Genomic DNA, 23381 nt, shown 5'->3' on the forward strand with positions numbered 1-23381 from the left:
CAACTCGAGACATTCACGAGGAATATATTTTTATATTAATTTTTTTAAACATAGAATTCTTTATGTTTTCTTTTTACGATGGCTTTTTTGTTTGTTTTTTTTACACCGTTTAATACATATTTATTTTACATTTGGCAACAAATTACGTACATCATTCTCACAAATACGGTGACACTGTGTTTTTTCAACAATTGTTTATTTCGAAATTTTGGTTCCCTTTCATGGTTTGTATAAAAACGAGTTGTACAGTACGAAATCACTCAACAACCATAATATTTATACCGTTCAGTTTGTTCATGTACAAATATAAAAACTATACGAATGAAGTCTTTCGAATCATGCCGAATGTGAGGATAAGTCAGAGTGAGAGGAGAACGCGTGTTCGACGTTACGCGTACCTGTTACACTCTTCCCTCATCCGATGCGTTTAGAATCAATTTTTTCACGTTCAAGCTGGATATGTAACAAATTAGCATCTCCTTGCTAGTATAAAATTACGTTCACTCGAAGCGTAACGTCGGTGTATGTATGTGTAAATCCTTATGCAAGTAATTCAATTAATTGCTATGTATAAGATTCGCTGCGACAACTTAACTTTGGTAAAGGAACTCTGTAATCGTTCGCGAGCATGTATTTAAAACTAGTATAGAGCAGATAGCGAAAAATTACCTGACTGTCACGATAATTGTATACAAGTTATTACGTTTCGTTCCTCGTAAAGTGTCACTCAGAACTGGAAATAATGGCTGTTCATCGTTATTGTATTAACACCGAAAGAAACAGTCTTATGAACACTTGACCACCAAGACTTATTTTCTATGTTGAAAAGAAAAGAAAACTCCTCCGATTGGAAACGAGAAATTCAAGAGCAGAATAGTTTGTAGCACACTGTGATTTAATAAAGACGTTTCCTACTGTTCTCTTGACGTTTTTGGTACCACATAATGCCTATCACCACGCAGGCGATCAATGCGAGCGCGCCCGCGAGCATCAAAAGGAAAAACATTACTCTACTCAACGTCGACTGTTTCGGATCGTCTACGTGTTCTGTAAAAGTAAAAGAAGAACCATACAATCCACTGATGCGCCACACCAGACACGTTCGTCGTTCGTTACGTTACCTCGGGGTGCATCGAAGTATGCGGCCGACGGCAAAATGTTTGATCTATCTTCTTGATCTCTAGGCTGAAACCCAAAGCGCGGCGCGTTATCGTGACGGCACGTAACCGAAATGGTATTTATCATTGCCTTTTTAGACGCTACTCACATCATTCGGTAAATCTAATTCAAACAAACGGATAGATAGTATATCGTGGTTATCGGATAGATCTCCCGTGGTTGCGGTAAGTCCGAAATAGTAACCTGTGGGAAGTTTTATGTCTTTTACGGAAAAACATTCCGTCCACGCAGCTTTATTCGCAAAATCTGTGGAAACTGTGCGGGGGCACAAAAAGAAATGATCAGCAGAATTTTCTTCCGCGGACACTTGTTGATCATGCTCAACAGCAACATCTCTCATTCGTATGGCCACTCACCAGTTAGAGTATCCCTTTCGTATCTGACACTAATATGCGTATCATGATCCAAGTTTCTAAAGTTCGATCCACAGCCGGCGATTTGTGTATGAGTTCCGTCACGATCATGATCGTAATGCAAGGAACCGTTATTGACCATAGCGGAAATGTACGGATGTTGGTGCTACAAAGTCGAAAGTACTGGTCACGGGAGAAGATTTGCCTTTTGTCAAGAGTATAATTCCATGATTTACGTACGTTATGAGGGCCGTTGTGATTGCTATATGTATCCAAGATTATGGCCAGTCCTTGGAAATAGTCTTGGTTTCCGAATACAGGCCCTATTTTCAATCTCTCTTTCGCATACCAAATGGCAAACCCATCGCCAAACAAATCTTTGCCCTTCCCATGGACTTTAAAGTGAACTTGTAATTCCCAATTTCTCACGTAACATGGCTAGAGGAAAGCGTTTCTATTCAGTTTCAATTCCATCGACTTATTCTAACTTCAAAACAGCTGTGAAACTTACAACGGAATTCCATATGGCACCTTGTTTACTTTGTTGGTCTGGCGTTAATCTAATATAATTATTCGTTACCATTGTACTACCCATAAAATCCCAATAAGGTATTGTCATTCCAGACCCTAAATCGATAAAAAATGTATCACTTATTAATAGTCCGAGCTTGTTAACGTCATAACGTGATATTCATTCCTTTGTTACATTCGGATTCATTGTTTAACAATGAAAAAATACGGATGATTCATTTGAAATCAAGCGAACAAAATTCGCAACGATTGCGACGTGGAAGTATTTTTACTAGAGTACGGAACGGAGTGTTGTCTAATTTCAATTGCAAAAATATGCAGACTATGTAAAATTGTAGACTATGTAAAATTCACAAACCTTGATACGGTCTGATCAAAGAATGTTCTCGTTTCATATAGTCCTTTGTATTCCATTCTGCTACTACTAATTCTAACACACTTATAATTAATATCAAGCACGATATCACATTCATTTTATACATTTGTCATACGAATGTCGCGATAGAACTCTGTAAACTAAATATTAGGTTGTACTGTACAATGATTACGACGCGTAATCCGTAGGATCAACTGCCGGAATCATCATCGTCTGTTTCCTATTGTCTCTGACTTTCCGAAATTAGTCGTTTAATCAACAGAGCCAACATTCGAATCCGAAATGTCCCTAGAAGACGATTCTAGATATATTTACGCAACCAATGCTCCCGCGCGAGAAAGCATGCGCGTTGTGCGAGAATAGTAACCATACGTTCACTTCAGAGAAATGGACGTGCATAGGTTATTCTGATTTCTGACGTTTTCTAAAGAAACAGGGACTGAAGATGAAGCCGAAGGTTTCAGGAACGGCCTTTTAATTAAATCGAGTCGCTTCGTATTCTTGTTCGAGGTAAACGTTCTTTCTCGGGACCGTTTCACGCGACGACCATTTTTTTCAAATCGCCTGTTGGTTGGGGAAAGCATGGATCGACAGGAATTCTGTGCGACGCGGTAACGATAGCAGCGCCCCGTTGCATTCGTGTCCGTTCGCGTTATTCGTCAACGGAATTTACAGGCTACGGGGGAGAGAATAAAGTATACCGGGTACGCGAGACGCGGGTGTGTGTAACGTAGGTGCGGGCATCGTACGACGTTGACATTTTTCCGTGATACGCGCGTCTCCGCCGAAACCGGTTACGTAAAACTCTTAATTGCATTAGAAAGCTCGTAGTCGGCGACTCGGAAACCGACGATAAATTCGTATACTTTCGAAGTGATCTGCGAGCGTACGTCTACGACGGGATCGACTACCGGAGATCGAGCGGCAAGATTTTACATGGCGTCCTGTGCGATTCCTCCGCTACGCTGAGTCTCTTGCGGTTCGGTTTTCGAAAAGCTTGCGGGGTGGTCGAGGGAAGCGCGAGACCGAAATAGAGAGAAAGAAAGAAGAGAGCGATCGAACGTATACGTGCATCTGTAGGTAAAGGCGGAGAGCGAGGTAGAGATAGATTACACGAACTTCCGTAACTGAACGTCTCGCGGGGGCTCGTATACGTTTACGCGGGGTCGAGTACAGCTGAAAAAAAGGGCGTGGACAGATATTAAACGAGCTAAATAGTCTGAACCGTAAGCGTACGCTAAAGACACAATGGGTAAGACGCCAAAGAAGGCGGCCCCTGGGGGCGATGAGAGGAATTTGTACAATCGGAGGCTCAAGGCAACGACCGCGCCGTCGAATTCTTCTGAAACTAGCTTGCACAAGAGACAACGCGAGTACGAGATTTTGAACAGGTTTGTAAAACAAACTAGCCCAACGAAAGGCAAGTTCATCCAGAGTTTCTCGGTTCGATCTATCCGTTCCTATCGATTCCTCCTTGCGATCGTGATCGTGCAAACGGTACACAAAACAAACAACACCACCACTACCACCACCGAGCTTCTTTCATTTTTGTCGTTTTACACGCGTCGCTGAATGCCGCGTATCTTTCTTTCACGCTACGTACTTACGCGCTCTTTTTTTTATTTACAATCACCGAGGATAAATCGGGCCAAATGTCATTCAGTCTTGGCGGCGACAAATAGACACCGACGCTTCGTATCCATTCTCCGGAGACCTTTTTCGACGATCAATCTCTCACGAATGGTTTAGGAGGAATGGGCTGATGACAAAGAATAGTTTGGTGTTTGTCGAACGATCATACGCAGATGAGAAACTTTGGTTCAGCTGCTTTGTTAAATTTTATGTAAATTAGCACCTCTCATCACCTCCAAAATTTCTTACTCCGTGTAAATCGGCCGTAGATGTATACGCGTAATCTATTTCTAATTGGTTGAACGTTCGATATTTTCCTTTCAGACTTAAACTGAACGTGTTAAAGAAAATACCACCTGGACAGTGCAAAAATATCGATGAAGTAAGTTTTGTCCCTTCTTCGTGCTAGCCTTAAGTATAAATTGTTCGACAGAAGAACAGTATATATGTTTGTCATGTCACAGGTGAGACTTCGTGGGACTTCGTCAAAATTGCCTGTTAAAAAACTCGGTAGGCCGCCAACGAGCTCCAAGCAAAAGAAATCATCTCTTCCGGACAAAGGTGAAGAGACGACATCCAAAAGCATGCAGCCGGAATCAGAGGAAACGGAAGTCAAACTTGATTCACGAAAGGAGGATACTAAGAAGGAGAATGAAGTTAAAAATAACGAGGCCCCCGGGAAGGAGGAGATCGATGGTACTCCTTCGGAACCTGTCTTGAACTCCATAGGAGAGGAAGGTTCGTTGAATAAAGGGACAGTGATGGAAGAAAGAACCGAGTCTCAGGAAAATGCAACGTACGCGAAGCAAATGCATTCCAATAAAGACCAAGATACGGAGGAATGCGCAGATGACGTGAGCTTACGCTTTGAGCCTGAAGAAAATGTCTCGAACTTGAACTCGAACGAGGAGAAAGTTAACGAGAACAAAGATCTGAGAGAAGAGGGTAGCGAGATGAGTGTGTCCACGGCGGCAACGGAAGTAACGAAAGATGGCGGGAACGAGAAAGAAGAAGTACCGAGCGAGTCTCCGACCGATACGGAGAGCTATTCCGCGGAAGTCATGGAAATCACAACGTCGGAAGTGTCCGAGGCCTCGGAAACCGCTTCGCAGAACGACGTTTCGAAGGAGAAGGAGAAATGCGAACAGAGCCTTAACAAGGATCTCTCGTCCGTATCGTACGATCCTTCGATAATGCTGAAGGACGTGCAGATCAAGCTGAACGATTGTCTGAAGGAGAATACGAAAGTGGTCGACACGAGTACTTCGAGCGTCCCGAGTACTCCGAGCCAACTAAAGGACGCTTCTTTCGGGAAGACTCTGAGGAATATTTCTGGGAGGCGTTCTCTGACCAGAATGCGTCACGTCACGGTACGCGACCGTAGGTACTCGCCGAGCGATTCGATGTTCGTCAACACGTCCAGTGCGTCGCTGGCCCCGGAGGAGACGTCGGATTTCAAGATCATGCGCTACCACCACACCGCTCTGGACCTGAGCACGAACGGTAGCCCGGCCGAGAGGAAACGGAAGCTCGAGCTCGAGGAATGGTCCGCTAGCACGAAGAAACCGAAAACGGAGCCAGAGTATAGCTTGCTGAACAGCTCGATCACTTTACTGAAAGGATTTCGCAGGCCCATACAAGTATCTACTCCGGTCTCGGAGCTGAAGTTCCAATCTGGTAAACTGGAACTGAGCGACGAGAGCAAGTCGTCGAACGACGGCAAGAAATGGTGCGCGATCATGTAAATTGACCGATTCGAGTCGCGTTGTCGTGATACATGAAAGAAGAATTTTATATATTTTTGCACGCTAGAATGTGGTTAGTGCCATGCCACGCATTTGGATAAATAATTCATTTTGTCGTATTCACGTAAAAACGAATTTCTCTTTCGTTTCTGTATCGATTATTTTCATCTTTTTTTTCTTTCTTGTTGCACCAAGAGAAGACGTATATGGCACTTCATTCTTCCTAGAATGTTTCCTCTACTCGTACATACGACGTATCATGCGATTATTGACAGAGGCTCATAAAAAGACATCGTTTGTTCTCAATGTTTGAACTTTTAGATCTTGATCTTCGTGTACAGGGATCCGCGGTACATTGGACCTAGGTCTTTCTCCAAGGTAATCAAGAAGCTAAACTTCACCGTTGAAAAAAATGAAACTTAATAAAACTCCTTCTTTCACTTCTGTTCGATATTTACCATTTCCAAGGAAGACTGGTCCGACGTACCGCGCGTAACTACCTGTACATACTATGTATATTGTGCATTATGTCTTAGATTCGTCATTAGCGGTCGAGTATATATTTTATACGACCAACAAAGTGTAATTATAGAAACGTGTAACGATAAAAAGTCCCCTTTTTCTCGGTCATTCGATGTAGCTACTCCACGGGAAATCGACTTATCGTTAGTATTTACCGGGACGATCTATTTTTCAAACACTCAACAATATTTCTCGCGTGCAACTTACTCTGAATCTCGATTGTGTAGATACGCTGTTCGCGTCTTTATTAATTATCAACGTATTATTAATTGTATTACTGCTTTTTTGTCTCTTCGTTCGTGTCGAATTTTAACGAAAATTGTTTTACTTTTGACATTTAATATGGATTCAATTTTTTTTTATTCTTCGTAGACGTTAAGAGTACTGGTTTCGGCATACAAGAGGTAATTGTTCGACAAAGGGTATACGTTTACCCTACGCGTCTTTGTTTGCCGAGACGATTCTAGAGCTTACCTATTTTTCATCGCGAGTTTTAAACTCCAGCGAAAGATTCGGCAGACTCGATGACAATTTTACGTATTTTTATTAAATCGTTACGCCACTAGCTTGCATTTTACACGGGGAGTCTCGAAGTCGAGTACGATTTTCTTTTTTTCAGATTCTTTACGAATCCTCCAGATTTGCCCTCCGTCTTTCGCTGCTGTTCATCGTCACTACCGATTCGCGAGGAGAATCAAACGTTTATCGACTAAGTCTAGATGTAAATAATCGACGCTCTGGACAGAATTCGCATCGATCTTGCCGCGTACGAATCTGTCGAGCGTGTCGACCAAAGGCGATGCAAAAATCTTTGTTCTGTTGTATTACGTTCACTCATTACACTGCACACAAACACGTAGGCGTACTCATGCACACAAGGTGTACCATACTCCCGAGCCATTCATCTTCCACGTAGAAATTACGTACGCTTGGCTTTCTTCGGGATCGTTTGAAACGAGCGCAACAATAGCTCTGCGTCTTTTTTTATACTCGTTACACTCGAGCGTTCGAACGATGTACGAATGATGTATATAGACAAACAGATTTGATAGTAAATCCTTGGAAATTCGAAAGACTGGTCATTACGGTACTTCGACCTCGGCCCTGCCTGCCTCTCCCGCCTTTCCCAAGTTATTACACCTATACGACGCTACGTCGAAGCTGCAGGTGCGAACGACTGCAATCAGGTCAGTCGCTTCGATGCTATCTGCCTGCAGAACAAGCGCGTCGACCCGGGGGCTAATTAACTTGCATTCCTCGCGAGTTCACCCGGGGCAATCTCGAGATGTTTAGAACGCGCAGCGTTTCGCATTCGTTCGGCTTCTGCATAGTTAGTCGGCAGAAGTCAATCAAATTCCAAGTGCATACTCGCGGAGAATGAGTTCCCGGAGAGTCTGGGAACATCGGTGTGTTAAAAACCATTTATGCTAATTCTAATCTCTGGTCCGTCTAAAAACGCCGTCGTTCAGACTCCGAAAGTTTCTCGGACGTCGTACGAAGAGACTCTTTTGAGAGCGACTGTTTAAGCACAGCAGGCAGGGAGGGCTCGTTAAGAATTTATCGCAAGTCCGCGTCAATCGTCGTTTTAATAGCGACTTTAAAACTACCGTATTTCCCTGAACTCATTTCCGTCGGCAATCGTTTCCCTTAATTGTAAGTTCCCGTCGAAAATGACCGAATGCAGAATTGCACTTTTAGAAACGTTCCAGCGAATGCAAAGAACATCGGCCCAAGCGTTAATCCCGAGGCTGTGATGATACGTCCCATTAAGAAATCTCATCTTCGACCTAGCTCGTTTATTTCCTGAAGTCATACCGTCTCATTAAAGATTTTCATAGAACTCAACTGTATTTACTTTATTACTAGTAGACTAAGGATTTTCGTGCAAAATAAAAGATCTGTGGTGTCGGCGTAAAAAGTTTCTTTTACCATTCGGGCACTGATGAGACGTGCGAAACACGGCTTTTCATATTCCGAACAGTTTTACATATTTATTATTTTTGCACACATTCGATCTCGTCGACGCGTCTCACCTCAATTTGGCTTTGAAAGTGAGAAATTAATCTACGGAGACGAGGGATGGACCAGGGGTCGGTCTCGATGCTGCTCGAGGCTAAACAACGTTCAAGGGGATGAATCCACTTTAGATAACGGCATGATTCATCGTCGTATTTAAGGAGTGCAAATGATCTTATTACTCCGACGAAAAAATCGAGTTCCCCGCCAGTCGGTGAAGACTATTTTTCTCGAGTCTTTCTCTACTCCGTATTAAATCGAGGACAAGGGGACGTGTCGTGGTTCGTGCTTGGAATTCCGAGTTCCCGAGAGTGACGACACTGGCGGCGATTCGCCCGCTACCGGTGCACCGATACGTCGAACATTTCCGAGCCGCATCTGCAGCTATCGGATCTCTAATACGAACTTTCACTTGGAAGTGCAGCATCTGTTCCGCGAAAAGTTACGCGCAAACTTCGGCCACGAACCAATCGTCCAATTTCAATCGCACGTCTACGTGCCCGAAGTTTTTCCACTACGACAGAATGAAACGTGAAACTGTGCGTAATTTTCTAAGCTTTGACGTTCGTCTCGTGTTTCCCACGCTTATGGAAACAACTCGGATTTCTTTGAGATTGAATGTTAATGCGCGCATTAAAGAATCTCATCGCGGCGCCAGCGTTAAAACCTATCTCTCGCGACGCGGTAAAGAGTGCGACGCGTTTCTGTTACACAAGACGGCGGATAAATGTAATTCCAGTTCCCCTTGGGAAATCCAAGACTGCGACGAGGCACGCGTGGAAATTGGAGCAGCCAACGGCGTAGCCACTCTCCTCGCGTCCATTTACTTCCGCCTATTCTACTCTCGCGTAAAATGGAATCATTAAAACGTTACCGCGGTGGTCCATCAAGTGGCACGGCTACGACTTGCCATCCGCCCCGGGATAATTATATCCGTGCTCACTCGTCAGGATTTCTTTAACGTTGCCAGGGATTCTGGGAGTGGATCAAGAGGTGAGGACGATCGCTCGGTGAAGGCAAGGTCCCTGACAGCCCTCCCTCAAGCCAGGCCACAGGACGGTCTTTATTCTGATTCCGTTCGGGTTCGGGGAGGCGTGGTGCCTGAGGTGGATGTCCCGTCTGAACTCGAGGGCCTGCGCCACGTCGAGGACCAACGGCGTGGCACGCGCCAGACAGGCCCAGGCCAAACTGGAGCAGGCATCGGCGTACCTCCTCACCTCGGCGCATCCTCGCAGACACGGAAAGTCGTACAGCGTTCTCTCCAGCTGGCTGACCACCTGTTCCGCGACCTCCTGAGAACCGGTTCGCGCGCCGGAAGTCGCCAACTGCCGCTTCACGCATTCCTCCAGCTCCGGTGTCGTCTGCACCGTGCTCGACGCGGTACCGTTCAGAATCCTCACCGCCTCCAGATACCTCGACGTCTGGACCATCCCTGCTAGGCGCCACGACAGCTGAAATCGACAGAACCGATCTCATCGTTTCCGGCGTCGATGCATAAATAATGATTTACTTAACGTAACGCACGATAATTATTCAAGCGGGACGGCAGTTTAGGAATTGGGAGCAGGATTTTCATTTTTTATTCGAGCCAAGCTGAGTTATATCTGGGATCAGCGTCGATAATCCTGCGATTTATTCAAGGCGCAAAATTAATTCCGCTCCGACGCTCGCCGCTACTTTACGGACTTTACGTCGTTACGAGGAAAACTCGCCGAAACTTCATAGATCTGCCGCGTGGGAAAACTCGGCGGCCATCGTTCGGGAAAAATGAATTCTTCTTTCAAAGGGAACGCGGTTGTTCCAATTAGAAGGAAACCCTCGACGAGCTTATCTCTCAATTATCGCGGTAGTACAGAATTAATCAGAAACGATTTTCTTTTTACGCAACATCCCGGATGTATGCGGTCACTTCGTTATTACGGATGCAAATTGCATCGCCGCTGCTCCGTGGCATTAAAATATTACAAATTCTTCGTTGCACAAAAAGCTCTCCCAAGCTGCTATCGCTTCGTAATTTATGCCGATCCAAATAATTTCCAAATCTGCGATGTTAATTCCGGACCGTGTGCTAAAGTAAGCGAGGATAAAACCGAGTTAAATTTAACGGGTCAATCGGAAAACGAGAAACGCTTTTTACACGGTTCGTTCGCGTAGTCCATTCGGCGTTTAGTAAATTAAATTTGTCAGTCGTTCATACGTGGATGGATGGGGAATGAAAAACTCGTCACGACGCGACGACGATGTCCAACTTTGATGCCGGACGGAGGAGCCCGGAGTATCGGAAATTGCTGTGGAACTAACTACCTAAGTAAAGCACTAAGCTCGGACCGGTGACAATTCCGGACGGGTCGAATATCGTAACTCCACCAATTAATTCTGTCCGCTCTTGGACAGATTTCCGACTCTTGTAAACTATCCTGACAATTATGCGCGAAACGGTGAGACGCTTAGTTACAGGTATCTCGCGAAGATCGTAGCGGGATACGCGTTGAACCTCGCATGAGAAACGAGAACAATGGCCCACGATCTACGCACGCACGACACGCAACGATGGAACGTAACGAGTCGCGATCTGGCTGCGGTCGATTATTAAGTCACCGCGTTAATTACCAGAGACAGAGAAACGAGGCGAGTCACTTACCGATCATTCCTCTGCCTAACCGTTACCACGTGGTCCCGTTACGTGCATTACGACTCGCGAGTCGAAAAGTTCACGCACGTACGGCCCGCGAGTTTCATGGTTTATCTCCTCTTTTCCCGTGACGTCGTCTTTTTGCCGGCGCGTACAAAGCGTGCCTCGTTATTCCTCCTCGGTCGCGGTCGACCGATCGCGGAACAACCCGCGGGCGCCGTGAAACGGCAAATTGTTACAAAGTGCTCAAGGTATCAACCCTCTTCTTTAGTCGGCATTCAATTAAACCGCGTCCCTGTCGGGCACCGTTTAAAATATCAGATCTTGTAACAACGAATCGCATTTTGTTAAAATGCGTCGAGGTTCTACGAAATCCTGCATAAAAACTTTTTAACATTAATATGAATCCTATACATCTTTAAATGATTCACATACGAGACCTTCTAATGAAACACAATCTGTTACATGATTAATTACATGACTTAAGAACAACGATGCAACGTTACAGTGATACGACGCACGATACAGGCGGATACACTTCAGATAAAGAGATAGATATACGCGTTGTGGCGGGTTTCGTCGCAGGTATTTATTTTAGCTCATCGATTTCTCGGGTAACGGTGTGCGGAGAGGTAACTTGTATGTATGCAAAGTAATCGCCACAGGCTGACGGACTAGCCGCCTCTGCCACTTGCCGGGTACACTCGATCGCAAAAGTGCACCCTCTCCCTCCTCCCGGTCACTTCGTCGGCGACGGCTTTGACGTTAATGGTCGATCGATCGGACGGGAGACAGGTGCGTGGTAGAGTGCCGGCAAAAATAATCTTCGCCCCTATACCTGTGTGCATTGCCGCGCTCACCCTTTTCGACTGCGCTCCGAATTCCTCGATTCCGCTCTTCAAATCCGTCAGGAATCTATATATACTCGACACGACGGTCATAAGCAGTCTATTTTCAATTAGCGCACGAGTCGTACCAAACGGGGTAACAATGATTATACCAAAATGCAACGATCGTTGTACGAAACTCGTTGCATCGAACATTGTATAATCGTATGAAACATGTTTTACTGTTTACACGTTTCGAGAAGCGAGTGTAACGAGTTTCTCTCGACTCGAATGCGAAGCGAACCGAACCAGAAGAGTTCTCGAAGCGACAAAGGGAAATGTTCGGGAAACCCTGCCGGCAATTTTCGCCGAGCACCGGGTAAAGGGAACAATTAAAACGGCACTTGGACAGGCGTCGTTGGATGAAATTGATAGAAAAATGAACGGGACAAATTGCGCTGGCCTGGACCGCGTCAAGCGAACTACACAATTCCAGGGAAATCAGGTTTATCGCACGGAAGCTCCCGTCGCGTTTCGCTTTCCAATCCGAGCAAAACGACCCCCTTTGTTCGCGGTACCGGGGGGTAGGAAGAATTCATTATTCTTTCGCGTGTACCTTTTCGACTTACGGATACAGAGCAACAAACGGAATTAACGAGCGAACGAATGTACAGGCTGAATCAATTTCCACGGTCGTACGAAACGGCTAATTACATTTTTTTAGATCATTAATGGACGTTCAACTCTTACGAATCTTACGTTTGCCAGAGCTCTTAAAACTGATATTTTATGCAATAACTCGTGTTTAATCAATTGCTGTATTCGAGAATCGTCTTAAATTTTAACGTGTGCTACCCGTCGAGGAGCAGGGGACGAGATCGAGTCAGAGGAGCTCGATAAGTAACGGGGCACAGTTCATTTTTCTTGAACCGTAGTCAACCTCGAGGGAACGAGATTTCCGACGATAAAACGTCACTTACGAAGGAACAACGCTGGTAGGTTTTTCCAGGCGACACGTGGAGAGGAAAGAGAAAAAAAGGCGAACGCCGAGAGAAATTCAATAATTCGGACAGTCGACATGGAGCCGGGGCAGCGTTGCTATAGCGGGTTCTAGAGTGAATTATTGTCGCGGGTAGCTTGTAAAAAAGTCTATTGAAAAAAGGAATGAAAACGTTTGCTCGCGAACTTCGGCGAGATCGTAAAATAATCGTGATAAACATCAGCGTGTATACGAAATTGATTAGCGTCGTGAATTGCGGTAACAGCGAGTCATAAGGTCGACGCAACTTTACCCAACAAACTTCCCGCATAGAGTTTATGGCCGCACGTTTCCTACAATACGCTCTCAGGAATAATATCCACGAGTGTATTAAATATTAAATGGCTCTCGATAATTTCAGCCTGCTACTCTATCGCAATCGTTAATCGCGGAATCGCTTTAGTTGTTCACGGCTGAACGGGAAACGTGTTCAGGATTTTCACCCCCTGCGCGGTAGATTAACTTTCGCCATAAATCTGCCGAAGGTTAAATCTCTTTGTAAAGATTCCCACGTTCGATGGACCGAATCCGTTTTAAAACACGAGGACAAATTCACTTAACGATCTCTGTTGTAAACTCGTAAACGACGCGTCTTGATGAAATCATTGACTGAAATTGGACGAAGGGAAGAGGAGAGCTCGTCAGAGTTAGGACTCGTGTAAGGCGTTAATTCGCGCGGGTCTAAACAGAGAGAGGAGCGTTAACGAGTGGTACTTAAGCACTGTGACTGGTCGGTCTCTTTGACGGACGCCGGGATGCAAACGCATTAAAAGGTGGCGATGATTATTCCTCCTATTTTGCATAAAGTGCCACTTACCACGACCACTGAATAGAGGATCCTGGCTTTCAGGTCGGCCGCATCCTTCAGGGGTTCCATGGCGTCCAGAGCGTCCAAAGTATGCAAATGCGCCTGGCCGTAGAGAGCCGCGTACCTTTCGGCCAGTCGTCCCGCGGTTACGTCGGACGTTGAATTTAAGAAACTACCTTCCGTTATATTCGGACCGCCGCCGTTTCTCACCACCGGCTCCGGCGTCGGGCTGCAGCTCTCGTCCGTGTGGTACCCGGCGCTGCTGCTGGACTCCTCCTCGTAGTCGAGATTCTCTCCCGGCTCGAACGCCTGAAAATATTAGGTTGGGGAATAAGTTCATAGTGTTTTTATAATTTCTTTAATTTTACAACGATTTGTTTGCTGTTTGGCAACGGGTAAGTATTCATTCGATAGAACTCTTTCTGCTCTACAAAACTATGTTAATTGTATTTTTGAGTTATTTAATTTTTTATTAGTTTTGAGGCTTAGAAATGGAATACCCAGGAGGCAAAAATCAACATTTTCGACACCTGCTCTTCTTTGTTTTTCATCGAGGTCAAAAAGCTGCCGAAGCAGCCCGGGACATTTGCGACGTGTATGGAGAAGGTGTCATAGGCGAGTCTACAGCACGGAAATGGTTTGCAAAGTTAAAAAATGGCGACTTTAACGTCGAGGACTCGTCCCGCAGCGGAAGGCCTTCTGAATTCGATGAAGAACGTCTCAAATCACTTTTGAAGGAGAACGGTCGCCAAACCAGTCGTGAATTGGCGGAAAAAATGAACTGCGATCATAAAACGATTCTATAATTGATTAACTTATTGATATAATTATTGTTTTTTGTTTAAATAAAAGTCTTCGGTAAAAACGCTACGAACTTATTCCCCAACCCAATAGTTCACGTCTTTCCTTCAGACTCCCGCCCCGGGCTAAACTATCTGCAAGATTTCATCCTCTGTTCTTTCTCCGCCGATATTCAATCTGTACGAGTCGTCGATAATTCTTGCACCAGGGGGTCGTTCGGACACAGGGGAATATCCCCTCTTCCATATTTTAAACTTATCTGCTCGTTCTCGAATCGGCTGAACCCAAACGTTACGTGAGCGGCTTACCGGAACGAGAAAACCGAGAAGAAAATGTTTATAGAAAACGACTTTCGAGGATCGAACGTGAAATCGGGGACGCGTAGTTAACGTCTTCCTCGAACGACGATTTACGACGAGAAAGATCGCGACTCGTCCTCGTCGATCATCTCTCTAAATTTCGGTTTCGAATCCGGCCGGTGGAACAACGGTCGTAAAGCTGATTTTCATCGGATTAATTACGGCGAACTCGTTAACGGGTGTCTTTAATTAGCCGCGTCCATCGAAAAGAGAAATCTACCAAATTATTTTACGGATACCGCGCGCACAAATAATAATTAGTTGTACCTGGTCGTGATATTTGATCATTAACGCCGACCCACATGCCGAACAAAATGCATTCGAATTGTTTATTCAGATTCGATACGGTGCGTTCGCCGATTCCGAGTCTCTGGCCATTCATCGCGTTCCGTGCGGCGATCCACAGAAATTTGGTTACCTAAATTTCCGAATAGCTTTAAACCTATCTACGAATAATTCTCATTCCGTTCGGACTCGATGTCAATTTCGTCCGCCAAGGAATATCATTTCATTGCACGTTTCACTGCGTTTCACTGTACAAATTAATTCGTTTCTCGTTTATTTACGATTATGGATTTGTTTGCACAATTTAATCGGTCCGTACATTTATTTGCACATCCGACTGACTCGAACGAGAGATGGGAGAAAAAATGTTTAATCGACGCGAGATGAGTCTGCGTTCTCAGAGATCGAAAGGCAACGTCGGTCGGACTCGGGTAATTTAAGAGCGCTCAGGGGTCCTTGAGGGACGTCACGTGGCCAAAGGACTTTGCGAGTGCTATCTTCGTTCGAATAGCTGAGCCACCGATTCTCAGGGGAATGTGCAGCAGAGTTTTTCGCGAAACTAATTTATTCCACGAAACGGCCGATCTTTCATTAAGCACGCCAGAGACGACTAAACGACCACGAACGTTCTCAGCTACGTTTTTCACCGTTCAATCGAAGCAGTGAGACAAGTAAGTCGAGAACTTAAATGTGTCCCTTGGTTTGAGTTAAGCTTGTAGAAAAACTTTGGAGCGCAGAGAGGGTTTGTCTGTCACTGAACTGGATATTTCATGCATTTACGAAAGAAAAGATATGCAGAGAATAGAACTGCATAACGTGATTCATAAAAGTGTCCAAAGTGCAAATAGTGCAGATTTCAATTTTCAAATATATTTCGTCCTCCGACTTTATTCCGTACCTGTACGTTGTCCTGGGTCATCAATTGCAACGCGAGCTCGCAGCCCCTGGAGAATTGAAGGAGTCTGGCAGCCAGGGGTGGATTTTTCGCGTTCCCAGCGATGCTGGATCTTCTTAAGGCCGTCCATTGTCTGAGAGCCTCCTTGTCCTGTTCGACCCTGCGTTTCAGCTCGGATAACAAAGTTTCTAAGCTGCTCGGGTCGCCGGCTTTCTCCAGGGTGTTCAGCAGGCTTTGGTTATCGATCAGCCGCTGCTGGATCTCGCTGTATTTCAGCGAAAGTTGCCTCTGGTGTGAAGCGGCCTGTACGCCTTGATCCGCTGAACGGTGCAGACGTATCACCAATTTACTTTTCTCTTCGGATGAGACGCGCGTGAAATTTATTTTATTAGAGAAATCTATGATTTCACTCGCGCGTACACAGCGGGAGAACCTATTAGCTCCGACCCCGGCAAATTGGCGACGCAAATTAATCGGCGAGTCCAATAAATTACAGCCTCGCCAATTATTCGGCAATTAACTCCGGCGCGAATCGATAAAAACTATTGATAAGAGATACCTCGCGTCCCGACGTTACATTTGATAAGACGAACGAATATATTTTTCTTCTCCAGCATTGACAAATACGTTTCAATGAATATTTCATTATTCCGAATGGTGGTTCTTATCGTCTCAGCCTGTACACTCCGTGACGAATTACCTCTATTTATCGCGAAACTACGCGTTCATTTCGTACAATTTTTCTCGCGCGTTTCGGCGGAACGATCGTCGTCCCTTTACGAAGATCGAAAACGTGTCGCGCGTCGACGACGGAGACTCGCACGCGCCGTGTTTTACCGTGTTCGACACGAGCCACGGTCCACGAGCGCCGACAGCCGCATCGATGTAAGCGCATTAACGTCCGTCGCATCTATTTGCGTATTTACGCTCGGAAATGTAATGCGTCCGTTGCAGCTGCATTAAAATCTGGTACCTCGTGGTCGAACCCCGGTTCAGGCTTGTTCACGAAATTTGATTCAAATAAATATTCTTTAATTCAATAATTAATCTTTCGGATTAAAATATCTAATCCCATGCGATTATTAAACATCAATTAATTCGCGTTCCGATATCAGTTCTTCGCCATTAGTGTTCTAATTGTCGTTATGTTCATCGATTCGAAATTATTATTATTATTAAGAGCACCGGGACAATGGTCTCGCACTGAGTTTATGTTTAAATCGACAGGCTCTGTCTGAACGACAGCCTGAAATCGCGGGTCGTTTGATCGACCAATTTATTTCCGCCGACTCCCTTCCTTCGAACCACCCTACTAGAAATTGAATCGTTTCGTCTGCTCATCTTCCCGATTCCCACAATCGTCGAAAGTGGACCACCTACAGACTTTCAGACTTTCTCCCCGCTGTGCGCGAAAAAATCTGTACACCTTCGTTCATAACTCTCAAGACACGGTGAACGGGACGTTCTCCGACGAGCATCAATGAATAGATGAGAGTTTGTGATACTTTGATGAATCAAATATTTACTCAATGATTTCTCTCGGTCGAAATCACTTTTAGTCTTGGATATTTGTCAGATACGCGTCGACGTCTTAAGACTTATGAACGGACTCGCGATATTTGGATTCCTCGTTCAAAGGGAAGATGATACCTTTGTGAGCTCTGGCATGCTTCCCGAAGCTCTCTATCTTGTGCACGGCCAGTTTGTACGCTTCGATCCTGTTCTCGAGCTGCTCCTTCAAGGCGACCGGCAAAGGGGCCAAGTTCGACGCACCGCCGTTGTCCGAATTCTGACAAGACGCCACCAGACCGTGTTTGCCCAGTCCCTCTACGGCCCTCTCCAGGGCTCGTTTCCTCGCCAGAAGAGTAGCCTTTGCGTTCGGTGCCAACCTGTTCAGCGATACCAGCAGCTTGCACCAGATTCTCAGACGGAAGTGGTCCTGGCTGGTCGAGATCAGGTGGACGATCCTCCACAGCAACTGTTCCACCCTCAGTATCTTCGCATCGTTCACGTGCAATTCGAGGAGTCGCGAGTACAGAGCCTCCAGCAATGAGAGGCTGTGAGGGAGCGTCTCGATCAACAGGTCCACTGGAATGTCCGGCAGAGTCGCCTTCAAGGTGTACCGAGGCAGCTTCATCAGAAACGCGGCCGCCTCGCGATATTGTCTTCCTTCGTACAATCTCAGCAGCCTGATACCAAACACGTTTTCATTTTCACACCTTGTCATCGACCAGAGAGAGAATTTAATACTTAACACTAGATCTGCCAAGAGGTGTCGAAATGATTTGTTTGCCATTTCTTATAATCATTATTCATTCTCAATACATTTTGTTTTCTAGAATTTCGTATGACTTTATCTAAAATATGCAAACAACTAATTCTGTGAAACAGTTCATTTTGACCCCTCTGGTAGAAGTTCTAGCATCAAAACAGTTATTTGTTTAATGTGATCAAGTAACATCAAATGGAAGACGTACAAAGTTGCAAAATTCTGCAAGTGCAACTGAACGCATGAAACGATTGTTCTTCTACTTTTGTTCATTAAACGTCGTATTACTGCGTGAATCGAGAACTCTTTGTCAAGGGAAAGTATTATTATATTGTAAACGTATTCCCGGGGTAGTAAGCTGTTCTGGGTGGAATCTCATTGAAATTTCAGCGAACGTCTTGCCTGTAATCGATGGCCGTGTTTCACTGTTGGCTACACGCACACTCTCTGTGTTCGTGTCCTATGTATCGCGACGCGTACCGCAGGGACGCAACCAACCTGTTCCGTTTGTCTAACCGATCAATATGACCGTAATCGTGGCGGGCTCTGTCACACGCATAATCCGTTTTAGGCTCTAAACCATTGTTTCCCATTCCCATTCACCGCCCCCGACCTCCTCTTGAAAAAGATCGGTCGACAGGCTCGTTTCACTTTCTACATGTTATAACAACTGCTCATAAACCGCGTGACCGTACGCAGTTTAATAATGAATTATGCGCAGAAATTAACGGTAATCGAGTCACCGCACATGAATTTATACGTTTAACCGTTGACCCGTGTCACGCGCGCTAATTATTATTTACTACGTTCGTCGTACAAGATCGTAATCATTCGACGGATTTTGTGTTAGAAAAAATATGAAATCGCGAGGATTAAAATATGAAAAGATCGATCAGCTTTCGAAAGACTGCCCGACGGAGGGTCAAACCGATAGCTCCTAATGGTGGATTTAGCGTGATCGAAGTGTACCTTCTCAAAGCCATCCGCGGATTCGAGCCCTCGTCCTCGAGCAACCCGATCTGGCCGACTTGAAATTGAGAACCGGGAGCCCAGACGAGTCTCTGGATGGGATTCCTCGGTCGTTCCGGTCTTATCCTCTCGCACGAGTTCAACCCAGCCGGAACCGTCCTTCTACTCATCTCGATCTCTTCGTCTTGTTCCTCTTCAATGTATCTGTCTGTCTTTTCTTTCCTTTCGATTCTGAATCGACTTCCTTCAATTCATTCGACCTTCCCCTTTAACCTTTCCGTCCCCTCGCGACGTCTCGCATGCTCGAATTCGACGTTTGATCGCCGACCCGAAATGATCTTTTTCTTATCTCTGATCCTTGGTCAGACGCGTAGGTCCGGTCAAAGCGATTTCATTCAAAAGAAGAACGAATGAGTCATCCTTGCGAGGCGATCGTTACTTTCTTCTTCGATCCTCGGCGTCAGCACGCTCTCCTCTAACGGCCGCCGTATCAAACTCTGGCCTATAGCCTCGGGGTCGACCGGCCCACTTCGAGACCTGCGTACCCAATCACCACTTCGTTCACCGAAACTTCGAACCACTTTTACGATCGAATGAAAAGAGAATTAATCGATCACCAATCGGATCTGTTTTCTAATTATAACGTTTACCGCATTTAGCGATTACTCGGTGGATTTAATGTAACGCGACGTTGAATTCGATCGTTTGTCGGATACAATTTGCCATGGAATTGCAGCCATCTGTGCGTGTAACGTTGTATACCTCTCTGTAACAATCGGACGGTCGACGTAACGATTCTTGACGGTGATCCGAGCACAATTATTATCCTCGCGACGAACGCGAGCACCCAACTTTCAGGTCAATCAATTCCAAACACTGTTGAATCTACCGTTTCAATCACAGTTCCCTGGCGATTATTAAAAAAAAAGAAGAGCACGAATTTCGGCCGCGACTTCGGCTGATCCGACATGTCCGCGAGAAGCGCGAACAACGAAATCCTTGGCCGTCTCCTCGAAGGATACACGCGGCCCCTCTGAGCTCCGCTCGATGGAGGTGGAACGGGACACAGAGGGAATCGCGCGGATGGCTCTCACGAGCGAGATACATAATTCCAATCCTCTCCTCTCTTTTTCCTCTCCCACCGTGCAGAATCGTACTCGGTTTCACCGAAGGAACACACGCTCGAGCCTTCGTTACCAGGTAATCACGTTAGAAATTCAACAGAACCGCATTAGAGAAATGCAAGCGTTAAACGAGAAACAACTGTTTCGTAGAAACGAATATTGCAGGGGTTGATTAATTTCGAGAGGATAATCATCAGTGACTTTGATCTACCGCAACCACCGGCTGATTCGAGAAATATTAAATGGTTCGAAGGAGAAACGAGAAAAAAGAAACTCTCTCAAGGGTTGATTGTTAACTCGGAGAGAGCGAGTTAAGAGCGCACAGCGGAAAATCGTATTGACAATAAAAGGAAAAGCGGAGGCGGAAGAACGACAAAGCTGCGAGGGGAAAGAAAATAATGGATGGTGACGGTGGAGAAACGAGGCTAACGTAATCAGGAAACGGCGTAGCAGGACTCGACGGGAAAAGTGTTCGGGAGAAGATAAACTAACGTGGAGACAGGCGACGCGCGAGAATGAAGGAAACGCTAGGAAAAAAAAGTCTCTCGGGAACGCAATTACGGAATAAGCATTACTTTACGTTTTTCCTCGGGAAACGCGGACCCGCTACGGAATAGCTAAATTCTTTGAGACTAAAGAAACAAGAAACATCCGGGTACAAGTGGTTCGTTCATTGAAACGCATCGATAGACTCCACTTTGTATATTTATAGAAGAATTGAATAAAGTCTCGATCTCACAGTCGCGTTTCTCATATTGTCTCCACGAGTGGTTTGTCCGTGAAAGACGAATAGACCGCGATTTATGGAGAGATTCAATATAACGAAAGAAGTTTCTCTCGAGATCGCGTCTCTTATATCGTTGCAGGAACGCATGAAATTGGTAACCATTACACGGTCGCGAATTAGAGAAACGACGTAAGTACACAGGCAGAGACAGTGATCTCGGCGTCGAGAGTTTTCATTTCGCATGCACGATTTACCGACGTTGAACGGAAGAGAGGAAAAAGGCGGAGACCGGAGGCAGGAGGGAAAAAACGAAGAGCAAGAGGAACCGGAGACGTCGACCTACTGTCCTGCATACCTGGCGGCCTGCCACGAGAGAACGTTTGGACACGATACACGTGGTCGAAACCCAGAAACTTCCTTTCGGCGTCGCGTGTGCCGTGCAAACTCGCTTCCCCCGGACTCCTCCAGCTTCCGGCGCGCACCTCTGCGAACACTCTCTACCACCTTCCTATCCGCCACTTACTCTCGTTGCCTTCTTGATTTTATCGAAAACACCGTGGAAAATTTATTTAATAATCGAACGTTCCAACGTGTCGTTAATATTCCGGGCTACTAACGTTGACCGTCTGAAATTCAACCGAGTGTTTAACGATACATGCAAATGATCTATTAATTAATGATGACCCGGTTCGCCTGTTATTACCTAATTAACAATAGATTACGCGTTGAAACGTTTATCGTTCTGTCGATGGGATCGCGACCGATGAAAGACGAGTAGTTTTACGAGGCTCGGTAACGTTCAATTGTCACGCGTTCTCGCCGCTCAAGCGTTAATTGAACAGACGTGATTTGACATTAATTAACGGTTAGATCTTGGCGAGATTCCTAAGGATTCCAGATGGATTTGGCAGATGGGAATTAATTTTCTCATTAGCGACGACGATGCAAGACGGAGCCGAGGAAACGAGTTCGGGGATCGATACGAGGATCATGAATAACGTAATTGGATGCGTTCAATTTTCCAGCGAAAAGAATATCATTGCCACCGGCGTATGTACGTGGCCAATTAACGAGGCGCGGTTTAATCTACGATATTAACTCTCCCATTTGTACGGGATCGAAAAACTTTCGCGGTTCACGCTCCACAATTTTCGTTCCACTCGCAGCGCGTGCAGAATGCTATATTAAAATGTACAAATAGTGTTCGCAAATTTTCATTCAATCTCGCACGCCCGATGTTTTGTCGATCGACGCGCGCGCGCACAGCCTCGGAACGTTCTCGTTTCTATTTAAAAGTAATTGCATGAACGCTTAATTCGATCATGGACGTGAATCTAAGGGCTCGAATGGACAAATTCAAAGTAGGACTGTAAGTACAGTTTCATTGAAAGTGTTCATGATTCAGTGGACTCGATCGAAATAATGTTTAAAATGTACTCAGGTCTTCGCGCGAAGCGTGCATAGGCAATTTCGGATCTGCGGGGAAAGAGAGGAAACCGAGGTGCCCCAGAAACGAATTACAACGGTGGAAACTAAAGTATTCAAACGCGAAAAAGTAGTTTTCAACCTGGTAAGATTGCTACGCGGAGAGTTAAAAATTTCATTCTCGCTGCTTTACAACCGTGAGCCACCGAGCGTTAAACTTTGCTTTCGCCAGATTATTCGTTCAAATCTAGTTTATTTAAGGATAAAATACAGTTCCCGACGAAAGGGTCACGGAGAAATCAACGCTCATTTTCCATGTACACAGACGAACGATAAAGATAAATGTGTAAAGATAAATTTTTAATCAGTCATCGGAAAAATCCACGATATCTTGTTCGATTATTGCACATATGTATAATTTTTTTACTGATTCAGCATAATCTCTCAATTAGAAATTATTAATCTGGAACATCTGTTAGACTGTTTGCTGGACGATAAGCACTTGCAAATGTTTTAACGACGCTATCAACGCTCGTTTATAATAATACGCGACAGTGATACAGCTGGTAACAACGAAATTGAACCAGCTACGTGCATGTGTTTGTCTCCCATAGGAAGACAAAATTCAAAATGAGTAATAAGTCAAAATCTTATTTTTTCGATGCTCGATCTCGCATTGATATTGTTGGATTTTAACATAATTTTGACGCGTCAAAATAAATATAATGTTAACGTACGCACATTACCACCACCTACATAAAAATTTTTTTTATTTTGACGCGTCAAAATTATAATAAAATCCAACAGTATCGATGTCAGATCAAACATCGAAAAAATAAGATGTATACTTATTACTCGTTTTGAATT

General features: G+C 45.1%; 3 protein-coding genes across 3 annotated transcripts; 1 reads left to right on the forward strand and 2 right to left on the reverse strand.

The window, feature by feature from the left end:
• Nucleotides 1–94: 94 nt before the first annotated feature.
• On the reverse strand, nucleotides 95–2686 carry LOC108632475 (vesicular integral-membrane protein VIP36). Its single transcript, XM_018037109.2, has 7 exons — nucleotides 2422–2686; nucleotides 2044–2159; nucleotides 1773–1970; nucleotides 1536–1698; nucleotides 1268–1434; nucleotides 1122–1185; nucleotides 95–1047 (listed from the first exon to the last, which is right to left on the reverse strand). Exons 1-7 carry the CDS (start codon nucleotides 2543–2545, stop codon nucleotides 896–898), a joined length of 984 nt encoding a protein of 327 aa, XP_017892598.1. The 5' UTR covers nucleotides 2546–2686; the 3' UTR covers nucleotides 95–895.
• A 740-nt stretch (nucleotides 2687–3426) lies between these two features.
• LOC108632477 (actin cytoskeleton-regulatory complex protein pan1) lies at nucleotides 3427–8178 on the forward strand. The gene is made up of 3 exons (XM_018037110.2): nucleotides 3427–3830; nucleotides 4396–4453; nucleotides 4536–8178. Exons 1-3 carry the CDS (start codon nucleotides 3688–3690, stop codon nucleotides 5814–5816), a joined length of 1482 nt encoding a protein of 493 aa, XP_017892599.1. The 5' UTR covers nucleotides 3427–3687; the 3' UTR covers nucleotides 5817–8178.
• Nucleotides 8179–8331: 153 nt separating this feature from the next.
• Nucleotides 8332–20221, reverse strand: LOC108632462 (uncharacterized). The gene is made up of 5 exons (XM_018037077.2): nucleotides 19239–20221; nucleotides 17651–18189; nucleotides 16004–16320; nucleotides 13670–13969; nucleotides 8332–9805 (listed from the first exon to the last, which is right to left on the reverse strand). Exons 1-5 carry the CDS (start codon nucleotides 19406–19408, stop codon nucleotides 9341–9343), a joined length of 1791 nt encoding a protein of 596 aa, XP_017892566.1. The 5' UTR covers nucleotides 19409–20221; the 3' UTR covers nucleotides 8332–9340.
• Between the last annotated feature and the right edge of the window lie 3160 nt (nucleotides 20222–23381).

The sequence above is a fragment of the Ceratina calcarata genome, unplaced genomic scaffold, assembly GCF_001652005.2.
Source record: "Ceratina calcarata isolate Rehan_Ccalc_2016 unplaced genomic scaffold, ASM165200v1 scaffold155, whole genome shotgun sequence".
Classification (NCBI taxonomy): domain Eukaryota; kingdom Metazoa; phylum Arthropoda; class Insecta; order Hymenoptera; family Apidae; genus Ceratina; species Ceratina calcarata.